Genomic DNA, 13,530 nt, shown 5'->3' on the forward strand with positions numbered 1-13,530 from the left:
CTGTGGGAACATAGACACGCTCCCCCTGAAAGCAGGACAATGTCAGGTGGACATTTGCTTCTCCAGAACTGAAGTGAGTTCACATCAGCTCACACCTGCACCATTAACATGATTGATGCTCCTCGGCTGGTGAAAAGAACAGGAATGGGTGTGGCAGTTACATTTAATTATTCAAAACCCCGGGCGTGAAACTCTCCACGAAGGCTGAAGCGGTCACACAACTGATAAAGCCATTGAATGAGTATTTGACAGCTGATAATGTTATCATCACTGAAAGCTAATCCTTAAATGTTTGAGCAAATACAATGGTTTTACATCAACCCTTGATGCAGCTGGCTGAAACATAGGGCGGGACTTTTATGCTGACCCCTGAACTTTCCACCTCCATCAGCTGTCCAGGAACATCTCAGGAAATGTTGCTAAAAAGCAAAGTGACCTCATTCGGACATGGTCTGACGTTCTATGATATATTTCTCTAAACTAGACATTTAGAACAGTAACAAAATACTGTATAATAATGTACCAACTGGTGTGTTTTTGCTACCGTTTAAAAGAAAAAATTCAAGATCCACTTTTGTTAAATTTACAAATAGTATATTGTTGCAGAGATATACGCTATGTAGTTATGGGCTGAATACCCATTTATTAAATAATGCTTTATTTTACAGCTTAATAATTGCCTAGTATTTACTGTGTAGGTACACAGCTGCTTGAGTACGTATTAGGTAGCTACTTTGATTACAGTGGTAAGTGCTCTGCAACAAATTCAGTAAGTACCATATGTAAGTGCTATGTAAGTACGTTTTGCAGTCGATTACATAGCATTTACCTCTGAAATCCAAATAGTAACCTAATAAGCATCTGGTACCAACACAGTAAATACTAGGCAATTAACAGGCCGTAAAACAATTCTCCATTCCATCCTCCCATTATACACGTTTAACACTCATTAAGGCAACTTGTGTATATGTAATTACAGATGTAAATTAAATGTGAATTTGTTAATTGCATATGAATATGTCTATATCCCATAAATCCTAATGCTAATGATTTAATTATTGCATTTATTGAAAAGACACAAAATGTCTGTATAGGCTGATTTGTCCTAAAACACGTGCTTGCTTTATTGATGAGAAAATAAATAAAATACATGTCTTTTGGACAAAAATAGTGTTTTGTAGGTATATCACAGATTACTGGCTACCTCCTCAAATGTTGTTTAGTCTTCTTCAGTTACCCAACAGATAACTCACGAATGGCATTTGATTGGCAGTTGTAAAATTGCTTTAAAATTGAAACAAACCACATTGCTTTGACATACCCCCAGACCCCACCCCACACCAACCCGCCCAAACCTGCCCCATCCTGCAAAAACATAATGGTTCCAATTCAGGCACTCTTACTCTTTGTAAACTGAAATACATGGGATAAGGCACACTAAGAACAGGCAAACATTCAAATCCATATTAAATAAGAGAAAGAAGAAACAGGAATTATTTCAGAGGAAAGTTATGCTGCATAAGACACATAAAACATTAAAACTTGATGGCGTGGGGAGAGACGGTGAGACGTTGGGACCAGGTGAGGCCAGGTACGATCACACAGGTGATTTGGCAGATGGGCTGAAGTTCAGGCCACAGACGTCTCCCGGTGACGGTCGAGCCGGGCTGATCCATTTCAGGATTGTGTGCCAACTTCTGCGCTTAATAATTTAATTAGCTCAACCATATCTTGATCTGACGTTTGTATAACCAACAGCTACAGCTGTGCACTTGAAGTCTGTCCTAAAGACTTTACAGGGGTAGAGGAGTGATGCAGCATAGTATATAGAGCAAAGAGCTGTCAGAAAACTAAAACTAAGGGCACCGGTTTGAACAAAAACCAGCACCCAGACCGGCCCACCAGGACTGGAGTTGTGCACCCTGGCACTACAGTCACAGGCCCTCACCTGCCCCGTCACCTGAGTCACCAAGATGTAATCAGCTTGTCACAGCTCGTTCACACGCATCATCAGTCCTGTTCCCTCAACACCACAGATCCTCTACAGTAACCAGATAGTCAGTTGCTGTGTTCCTTACTTACTTCCTTATCGTCGGACATTCTGGATGAGTAACAAGAGTAACAAGTAGACAACATACATCTGCTGCAACGAGTAATGTCTATCACCACGCCCCTATCAGGAAAGTTCACAGGTAACGGTTTGAACATTTGAGCTTTACTGGGTGTAAAGGCGGAATAAGAACATGCAGCTGACCATCTGTTTGGGCAGTAGGATCTGTGTTAAGGCTGCTGTGCTTCTGCACTGTGCTACTCGTCAATGTAAGGGAGCTTCTTGTTGGCTCCGTACCCTGCCTCGTCATCTTCGTAACTTGACTTGGCTTCCTGTGGCCCTGACTTTGCTTCTTTAGATCCTGTTTCCCTTTCCTTGTCCGCTGTCCTTGCTGCGACTGCGGAACCTGCAGGAGACACACACACACACACACACACACATACACACACACACACACACACACAAACATACACACACACACACACACACAAACATACACATACACACAAACACACACACACAAACATACACACACACACAAACATACACACAGTACACACACACACACAAACATACACACACACACACACAAACATACACACACGAACACACACACAAACACACACAAACATACACACACACAAACAAACATACACACACACGAACACACACACAAAAACACACAAACATACACACAAACGCACACACAGTACACACACACACAAATGTACACACACAATACACACATGCAGAAAGATACACACAAACACGCACAGTACACACACACACAAACATACACACACAGTACACACACACAAACATATGCACAAACATACACACAAACATGCACACAGTACACACACACATACACACACATGCATAAAGATACACACAAACACACACACAGTACACACACAGACAAACATACACATACACACAGTACACACACAAACATACACACACATACAGACACACAAACACAGTACACACACACACATACATAGAATACACACATAAATGAACAAACATGCACAGTACATACACACACACACAGATAGCTGCATTTCAAGAATTACAGTCATCTTGTTGTTCTGTGTACACACGATATCGCAATGGCAAATACATTTGAAAGTACTAAATGCTTTACTTCTGTACTAACAAAATACCCCTACGCCCAAATAACATTAAAAGCATGGCAAACAGACTGCGATCACGAGAACATGGCATGTGGAGTGAATTAAATGCAGGGAATGCAGGGTTGCACAACAAGGCCTAATACACTCCAGCTCAATTTTAGTTCCTTGAACTGACATTTTCTTGAACTACAACAGCTAAATTCTGCAGGTGTACCATTGGTGAACATGTTTTACTGGGGTCCAATATAGGAGTGAACCAGTGGTCCGTACAGCCTATTAGAACACTGGTTCACTCCTGTATGTTACTGCGGTCCAATATAGGAGTGAACCAGTGTTCAATACAGACTATTAGAACACCGGGCCAGGGTAACTGGTAAGAGCAAAAACCTGGAAAAGCAGTAATGGATGTGGAAGTAGCAGGATGGGAGTCCAGAGCACCTGACTCACCTGGCGGATCGGGAGCCTTTGTGCCGCTACTGAGCGTGCTCTGTGCGAAACACTCCGCCATCCACGACAACACCTCCATACAGTACTTCACCTGTGGGGGAGCGTGGGAGGAGGAGGGGGGGGAGGGAGAGAGAGAGAGAGAGAGACAGAGACAGAATGAGAACAGTCCACAAATCCAAAAAAGAGTTGGGAGAGAGTGAGAGGCAGGTGGGAGGACAGGACGGAAATACACAGCGAGAATGAAAATAGACGTGCGACAGAGGTGGATGAAAAGAGGGAAAGATGGATGAGAACAGAGAAACAGACAGAGAGAGGGATATTTCCAGCTCTGTTGGTGTCTTTGTTCGTTGTCCTACTTCCCTGCACTTACTCTCCGGTGGCCCTGGTTAGTGACGCTCTGACAGAGTTTATCCTCCAAAACGCATTCGCGTCTTGTGGTTCAATAAATATTTGAAAAGGAAGCGGCTGTCTGAAACATCCTTTTTTTCTTCCAAGTTTATAAGCAGTTCACCTCTAAATGAGCTTCTCACAACTGTAGGGGGTATTTACCTGGGACTACACTGACCTACCTAGGACTCTACTGACTTACCTGGGACTGTATTGACTTACCTGGGACTCGACTGATTTACCTGGGACCCTGTTGATTTACCTGGGACCCTGTTGATTTACCTGGGACCCTTTTGATTTACCTGGGACCCTGTTGATTTACCTGGGACCCTTTTGATTTACCTGGGACCCTGTTGATTTACCTGGGACCCTTTTGATTTACCTGGGACCCTGTTGATTTACCTGAGACCCTGTTGATTTACCTGGGACCCTGTTGATTTACCTGGGCCTGCATTGATTTACCTGGGACCCTGTTGATTTACCTGGGACTCCATGGATGAGAAGCGCTTCTCCTGCTCCTTGTATCCCCCGGTCATCCTCAGCAGGGCCTGAACCCTGGAGGAAGACAGAGGAACAATTCATAACAGTAACCAAAATAACAAAAAGCTTTTTTGTCAAAATAAGCAATGTATTTATTCCTCCGTTTAATAGCAGGGCAATGTCCCCAAAAGCAAACACATTTTGCTCGGTGTAGATACAGTGGGGTCCAAAAGTCTGAGACCACATTGGAAAACCGGGGGCGGGTTTCATGTAATCCAGGAAATAAACAGAAAGTTTTAGGATTTAGAAAAAATTAAAACAAATGAAAGTTATTCCAAAGCTTTACAAGAACTACACGAAGACCAAACAAGAGCACGGAATGCTAGACAATCCACAATCACCTGACCTCAACCCCATTGAACATTTATGGGGGCACTTGAAGACTGATAAAAGCCAAGCATTCAGTAACATCACAAGATGCTCTTTGGAACATTGTCAAATAATAAATAAACATGAACATCAGGTTTTGCATTTTCACTCTTGGTCTCAGACTTTTGGGCCCCGCTGTATATTTGTGTCTGGGTATACATGTATGGATACGACTACAAGATTGCATGTGTGTGTGTGTGAGAGTGTGTGAGTGTGTGTGTGTTCGTGTGTGAGTGTGTGTGTGTGTGTGTGTGTGTGTGTGTGTGTGTGTGTGTGTGTGTGTGAATGTGTGTGCGTGTGTGCGTGTGTGCGTGCGTGTGTGTGCGTTTGTGTGCATGTGTGTGTGTGTGAGTGTGTGTGAGTGTGTGTGTGTGTGTGGGTGTGTGTGTCTATGTGTGCGTGCGTGCGTGTGTGTTTGTGTGCGTGTGTGTGTGTGTGAGAGTGTGTGAGTGTGTGTTTGTGTGTGAGTGTGTGTGTGTGTGTGTGTGTGAGTGTGTGTGTGTGTGTATGTGTGCGTGCGTGTGTGTGCATGTGTGCGTGCGTGTGTGGGTGTGTGGAGGAGGGAGGCGCACTTGGAGGAGGTGGCCTTCAGTCTCTCCTCGCTGCTCTCCCTTTGCTGCTGCTCCAGTTTGGCCAGATAGTTCTCCTTCTGCACAGATTCCCAGGTCATCAGCTTCTGGTCCAAGCCAGCCGGCAGCTCCCGCTCTGAACACACAACAACACAGGACTTTTATTCCTGCAGCTTACTCTCTCTCATTACATTACATTACATTATTGGCATTTGGCAGACGCTCTAAAGAGTGACGTACAGTTGATTAGACTAAGCAGGAGACAATCCTCCCCTGGAGCAATGCAGGGTTAAGGGCCTTGCTCAAGGGCTCAACTGCTGTGCGGATCTTTTTGTGGCTACACCGGGATTAGAACCACTGACCTTGCGTGTCCCGGTCATGTACCTTAACCACTACGTTACAGGCCGCGCTACAAACTCTCAAACACACAACAACACACAGGACTGTTAATCCTGCAACTCTCTCTCAAACACACAACAACACACAGGACTGTTAATCCTGCAACTCTCTCTCAAACACACAACAACACACAGGACTGTTAATCCTGCAACTCTCTCTCAAACACACAACAACACACACGACTTTTATTCCTGCAGCTTTCTCAACAACACACAGGACTTTTATTTCTGCATATCAGCATGCTCTCCCCGATTGGCCATTTATTTTTAAGGTATAGTATATCCAACTGGCGCTTGAAAACATTTCAAAAGATGTCTTGACTTGTGTGCGTCTCATAGCAGAGATATGCAGCTTAAAGTAAGCTACCTTGTAAAAATCCCAAACGACTAAAATAATGAAATCATGTTAGCTCTGATTATTTATATGTGAGTGAATGTTTTATGCACAGTGTAAAGATTCTTTGGTCATAGCACCAGCAGTAAGGTGCGGTGAACTGGGTTGGACACCTCTCTGTAGGGCCCTTCCAAACCCCATATCTCACAGGGGTGATGTAATGACCGAGGAATGTTCTGATCTATTTCAGTCCTCATTCACAAACCTGTGTTAATTCTGTCCATGTCACTCACCATTCATTTACAGTATGTGCATGCAATTTAGCCAAATGGTTTTTGTATGGTTGAATGTTGATTTGATGTTCAGTGCAAATAAAATGATAAAAATGATTTTAAAAAGGGCCTCTCCATTAGATTTTTTTTCCACTAAACAGACATGCATTCATCTTTTCTGTGTACTAAAATGAGATGTGACAGTGAAGGACCTCTAAGCCTGACTGTACACAGAGGCACACACACACACACACACATACATGCTTACACAAACAGGCAGAAACACACACACTCACACTCACACACTAACACATGTGCACACACTCACACACACTCACACACTCTCACACACACACACACACACACACTCTCTCTCACACACACACACACTCACACACTCTCTCTCACACACACACACACACACACACGCACACACACACACTCTCTCACACACACTCACACACACACACTCACACACTCTCTCACACACACATTCTCTCACACACACACACTCACACACTCTCTCACACACACACACTCTCACACACACACACACACACACACACACACTCACACACTCTCTCACACACACACACACACACTCTCTCACACACACACACACACACACACTTTCTCTCTCACAGACACATGTGGTTCTGAGTGACGCAGACACACCTAGATGCTCCTGCTTAGACTCGGTCCGATTGGCCAAACAGAGCAGCAGCTGATGACAGTGGCTGATTATGATGAAGGGCGGGGCGAGGGCGGGGCGGCCGTGGTACTCCACGATCAGGTTGTAGCGCTGAAACTTCCAGAAGATGTCCGCATTCTCCTGGACCACCTGGAAGGTGTAGCTGTGTGGGGAATGGTGGGGGGAGTGAGACACAGGTGAGAAACAGAAGAGACACAAGTGAGAAACAGAAGAGACACAAGTGAGATACACGCTGAGACACACGGTGAGCTTTATCAGACAGGGGGGAAGAGCAGCCTTCAGGAGATAAAGGAGCTTTATGTATTATTGGGTTTTCAGAACTACAGTGAGCTCCAGAATTATTGGCACCCCTGACTGGCAATGCACAAAAAATGAAAAAATATGATTACTGAGATAAACTCAAAATGCTGAGCATGTGAGAAATATTGCTCTTTATTTGATTTGAGATTCTCAGTAATTATATTGTTTGTTTTTGGTGCATTGCCAGTCAGGGGTGCCCATAATTCTGGAGCGCACTGCACATAATGCAAGGATCATAATGTACTGGTATATACAGTATATGTGGTGATGTAGTGTAATGGGTCACGTGGCTGTCACAGACCTGAATGGGTGGGGGGGAACAGGTGGAGCAGCCCACCTGAATGGGCAGGGGGAACAGGTGGAGCAGCCCACCTGAATGGGCGGGGGGGAACGGGTGGAGCAGCCCACCTGAATGGGCGGGGGGGAACGGGTGGAGCAGCCCACCTGAATGGGCGGGGGGAACAGGTGGAGCGGCCCACCTGAATGGGCGGGGGGGAACGGGTGGAGCAGCCCACCTGAATGGGCGGGGGGAACAGGTGGAGCAGCCCACCTGAATGGGCGGGGGGAACAGGTGGAGCAGCCCACCTGAATGGGCGGGGGGAACAGGTGGAGCAGCCCACCTGAATGGGCAGGGGGAACAGGTGGAGCAGCCCACCTGAATGGGCGGGGGGAACAGGTGGAGCAGCCCACCTGAATGGGCGGGGGGAACAGGTGGAGCAGCCCACCTGAATGGGCGGGGGGAACAGGTGGAGCAGCCCACCTGAATGGGCAGGGGGAACAGGTGGAGCAGCCCACCTGAATGGGCGGGGGGAACAGGTGGAGCAGCCCACCTGAATGGGCGGGGGGAACAGGTGGAGCAGCCCACCTGAATGGGCGGGGGGAACAGGTGGAGCAGCCCACCTGAATGGGCGGGGGGGGACAGGTGGAGCAGCCCACCTGAATGGGCGGGGGGGACAGGTGGAGCAGCCCACCTGAATGGGCGGGGGGGGACAGGTGGAGCAGCCCACCTGAATGGGCGGGGGGAACAGGTGGAGCAGCCCACCTGAATGGGCGGGGGGGAACAGGTGGAGCCGCTCACCTGAACATGGCGATGAGCAGGTTGAGCAGCAGCACGTTGGTGACGAGCAGGTAAATGACCAGGAGGAGGATGACCAGCCAGTTGGCGAAGACGTTGGGACAGGGCGGCTGCGTGCCCGAGAGGATCTCGTTCAGCTCCGTTGTGCAGTTCATCTCCGGCATGTGGGCGGCTGGGGGGAGGGAGACACAGCGCAGAGAGCTTCACACGACATGGGGCGACACTGGCTCCGGCTCAGAGCTGTCGTCTGGCTGTTGCCGGTTTGATCCCACCCTGGATCCCACCCTGGGTGCGTCGAAGCAAGACACCAAACCCCCAAACGCTCCTGACGAGCTGGTCGGTGCCTTGCATGGCAGCCAATCACTGTTAGTGTGTGTGTGTATGAATGGGTGAATGAGAAGCATCAATTGTACAGCACTTTGGACAAAGGCTATATATAACATATAAATGCCAACCATTTACATTTCATTACATTAATGGCATTTGGCAGACGCTCTTTACCATTCACACAAAGCTCACGCTGTGCTACAACTACATCACAGACACAGCCATGCCTCCAGCGGTCAGACTACAGCCTGTCTTTACCAAACTGGGCAGACACACTCGCTCAGAGAGGTCAGGTAACTGTCCCTGTGTAAGCTCATCAAAAAGTGTGTGAACTTACGTTTTTCTTTGCGGTATCTTTTGTTATTTTATAAGTATAATATTCAAATGAAATAGAATGAGCCGTGTGTAATAATTAATGAAGGGATATGGCCCCAAATGATGCAATGATGATGTACCCATGGTAGTAAAGACTAGCTAAATTAGCTGCCCCAGGTATGACGCTGATATAGACACGACCTCATATTCCTCTTTTTCCAGAGCCCGCACTGTAAGGCATAATCTCCCGACCACACTGATTGCAACTCAAGTCCAACGTTCATGGAACTAGTGTGAGCAGAGTCACCACAGGTGAACTGAAGCCTAGTACTCTGAGCTCCAGAGTACCATAACCTTACCCTATCTTGTCTAAATTACTGTCAGGGCCCCAGGTCTCTGACAGTACTGCTCCAAGAGCAACAAGATAAGCTGTAAACCTTGCTCTGAAGGAGACAACAAAGACCGTGATCTCTGTGTAAACAAGAATTTCATTTCTGTGAAATGTGAAGTCAGACCAGGGCTACAACGTTGAAGCATTGTTGCTAAAAATATTGATTAAAATGTGTTGCTTAGCTATGAATTTTTACTCTTTATGCTGGTGAACTTCAGTTTTCCATATTCTCCTCGAACAAAATGCTGCAAATGTGTCCGTAATTTAAGCTACAGTTTATAAAAAAGTGTGTCTTTTCCGTGGGTACGGCCTCCAGCTCTCACAGTCGATCTCCTCCAGAGGGATCTGGCCGAAGATGTGCAGGTAGGGGCGATATAGCGCCCTGCGGAACACCCAGTCCAGCCGCGGGTCGTTGGGATGCAGGAGCGCCTGGGTGGCCACGCCGTAGGCGATCAGCCACACGCTCAGGAAGAAGAGGAAGAAGAAGACGTCCTTCATCTGCAGGAGAGCAACGAGTCAGGACTCGTCAGAGTCTATGTGTGCAAGAGTGTAATTGTGTGTGACATATGCATACACATACACACAATGTGTATGCATATGGGGCGACATGGCTCAGGCAGTAAGAGCAGTCGTCTGGCAGTCGGAGGGTTGCCGGTTCGATCCCCCGCCCGGGGGATCAAGTGTCCTTGAGCAAGACACCTAACCCCCAAATGTTCCTGACGAGCTGGTCGGCGCCTTGCATGGCAGCCAATCGCCGTCGGTGTGTGAGTGTGTGTATGAATGGGTGAATGGAGAAGCATCAATTGTACAGCGCTTTGGATAAAGGCGCTATATAAATGCCAACCATTTAACATTCACCATGTGTGAGTGTATGTGAGTGTGTGTGTATGTGTGTGTGTGTTTGTGATTTTGTAAGTGTGTGTGAATGTATGTGATTTTGTGAGTGTGTGTATGTGTGATTTTGTGGGTGTATGTGTGTGATTTTGTGAGTGTGTGTGTACATGTGCGTGTTTGTGATTTTGTAAGTGTGTGTGAATGTATGTGATTTTGTGAGTGTGTGTGAATGTATGTGATTTTGTGAGTGTGTGTGTATGTGTGTGATTTTGTGGGTGTGTGTGTGTGTGTGCATGTGTGCGTACGTGTGTGTGCAGGTCTCTGTGTGTGTGTGCACATCACCATTCTCTCCACGATGATGATCTTGGGGCCCAGCTGTTTGTGGATGGCGAAGATGTGGATGAGCCTCAGCGTGAAGACCATGAAGTCCAGAGCAAGGACGGTGCGGCCAGCCTCGTATATGTGATCCACCATCCTGCACACACACATTATACACACACATTATACACATTATACACACACATACACACACACCACACACACCACACACACACACACACACACACACACATTATACACACACATTATACACATTATACACATTATACACACACACACACACACCACGTCATGCACACACACACATTATACACATTATACACACACACCACGTCATGCACACACACACACATTATACACATTCACACACACACACACACACACATTCACACGCACACACACACCGCACACACACACACACATTATACACATTATACACACACACACACATTATACACACACACATACACACACATTATACACACACACCACGTCATGCACACACACACACATTATACACACACACACATTATACACATTATACACACACACACACACATTATACACATTATACACACACACACACACACACACACACATACACACACACACACACACACATTATACACACACACACACACATTATACACACACACACACACACATTATACACATTATACACACACACATTATACACATTATACACACACACACACACACACACATTATATACACACACACACATTATACACATTATACACACACATTATACACACACACACACACACATTATACACACACATTATACACATTATACACACACATTATACACACACACACACACACACACACACACACATTATACACATTATACACACACACACACATTATACACACACACATACACACACACACATTATACACATTATACACACACACACACACACACACATTATACACACACACACACACATTATACACATTATACACACACGTCATGCACACACACACACATTATACACATTATACACACACACACACATTATACACACACACATACACACACACACATTATACACATTATACACACACACATACACACACACACATTATACACACACACCACGTCATGCACACACACACACACACACATTATACACACACATACACACACACCACACGTCATGCACACACACACACACACATTATACACATTATACACACACACACACACACACACACACACACACATACACACACACACACACACACACAAACACACACACACACACACTTCTGTAACCCTCACAATACTCTGCACATACACACACTCACTGCAGCGCCTACAATCACGATGCACTACAGCAAACTGAACACACCCAATGCACCAGAGCACTGTGCAGTACACCCTCTGCCTCACTGTTCCCCAACCCAACACATCTCCCCCTCCTCTCAACAACACAATCAACACACAGAGATACATGGTAGTATTGCAGGAAAAAGAGACCCTTTCTGCATCATGCAGATGCTTTTGCATTATGAGGACAGTGGGTTCAATGACAAACAGAAGCCCAGGATTCTACATCCTTTTAACCATGCTAACATGCCAAGAAATGGTAGAGGAACCAACTTGAGAAAGAGGTTCCTCATAAAGAACTAGTCATTTCCTTCATTGCTTCCCGATGACAATGACCGTGTTTGAAGCAGCATACTTCAGCCTGAAATTCAGTATGAGTAGTATGACAGTATGCCGTTTTGAACACGGCCAATGTTTCAGAAAGGTGAGAGGAGAGAGTAGGGCGTGGCTTCACCTGCAGGACACGCCCACCACGAAAAGCAAGATGGCCACCATGTCACACTTGTTCCAGTTGTCCTCGACGTACAGCTTAAACTTCTTCAGGATGCTGGTGTCTTCGTCCGTGAAGAAACTCTGACCACAAAAAAAGAAGAAATAGATGAACATTACCAATTTAAAGTTTGATGCTGAACCTTTATGGTCCCCTTTATAAAATTACCTCTGCCAGGGTTCCTGGAAATTCATTGACTAGTTTTCCCGTCATGAAACACTTGGAAAATAAGAAAATTGACAAAAAGTCCTGGAAGCATTTGTGTGGTCCTGGTAAATTGTAGGCTAGGTGAAAAATGAAACTATTACGCAGTATATTTAGAGCTGAGATATTATTTTGTATTTTCCTCATTTTTGTTAGCTGCTGAGATCAAGACCAACTGTGGTATGCTATTTCGTAAGTTGACGTGTTCTTCAAGGGTTCCAATTGTATGTGCACGGTCACGCTAGGACTCGGAACCGTACTGTCCTCTAGGTCCTCTTCACACTTCTCCCTGTGTTCGATCTGCACTTCATTGTACATCACTCTGGATAAAAGCGTCTGATAATTGCTTTGTAATGTAATGTAATCATAAGGCAGTTTGTATGCAAGTCACTGAAAAGTCCAGAAAAATGATTTCACAGAATAGGAACCGTATCTGCTCTTCTTGAGGCGTGGTCCCGGGTTTCGAGGCGCCTACCTGCCGCACCTCCTCCAGAACCAGGGTGAAGACCCAGAAGTACAGGATGATCTCGGCCACGGAGGGCCCGTTGGGGGGCGGGGGGCGGAAGTCCAGGAGCAGGACGTAGGTGAAGAGGACCAGGAAGGCGAAGTACATGATCACGTTCCCCAGGAAGACCGTGACCGGAGCACTCCAGAACCGCTGCCAGCGGTTCAGCAGGAACCGGC

At 46.1% G+C, this 13,530-nt stretch overlaps 1 protein-coding gene across 1 annotated transcript in view; it reads right to left on the reverse strand.

Annotated features, from left to right (window-relative positions):
- Positions 1-1,375: 1,375 nt before the first annotated feature.
- The window catches only part of trpm5 (transient receptor potential cation channel, subfamily M, member 5), a 25,062-nt gene continuing 12,907 nt past the window's right edge, over positions 1,376-13,530 (reverse strand). The window contains exons 15-24 of the mRNA XM_061221174.1: positions 13,322-13,530; positions 12,607-12,725; positions 10,799-10,931; positions 9,946-10,120; positions 8,593-8,761; positions 7,178-7,356; positions 5,502-5,634; positions 4,503-4,575; positions 3,634-3,724; positions 1,376-2,456 (exon numbers count right to left, since the gene is read on the reverse strand). The exon at positions 13,322-13,530 is cut by the window's right edge and continues 35 nt beyond it. Coding sequence (XP_061077158.1) covers positions 2,308-2,456; positions 3,634-3,724; positions 4,503-4,575; positions 5,502-5,634; positions 7,178-7,356; positions 8,593-8,761; positions 9,946-10,120; positions 10,799-10,931; positions 12,607-12,725; positions 13,322-13,530 — 1,430 coding nt within the window. The 3' untranslated portion in view covers positions 1,376-2,307. The remainder of the gene's footprint in view (positions 2,457-3,633; positions 3,725-4,502; positions 4,576-5,501; positions 5,635-7,177; positions 7,357-8,592; positions 8,762-9,945; positions 10,121-10,798; positions 10,932-12,606; positions 12,726-13,321) is intronic.

Source organism: Conger conger, chromosome 15, assembly GCF_963514075.1.
Source record: "Conger conger chromosome 15, fConCon1.1, whole genome shotgun sequence".
In the NCBI taxonomy this organism is placed as follows: domain Eukaryota; kingdom Metazoa; phylum Chordata; class Actinopteri; order Anguilliformes; family Congridae; genus Conger; species Conger conger.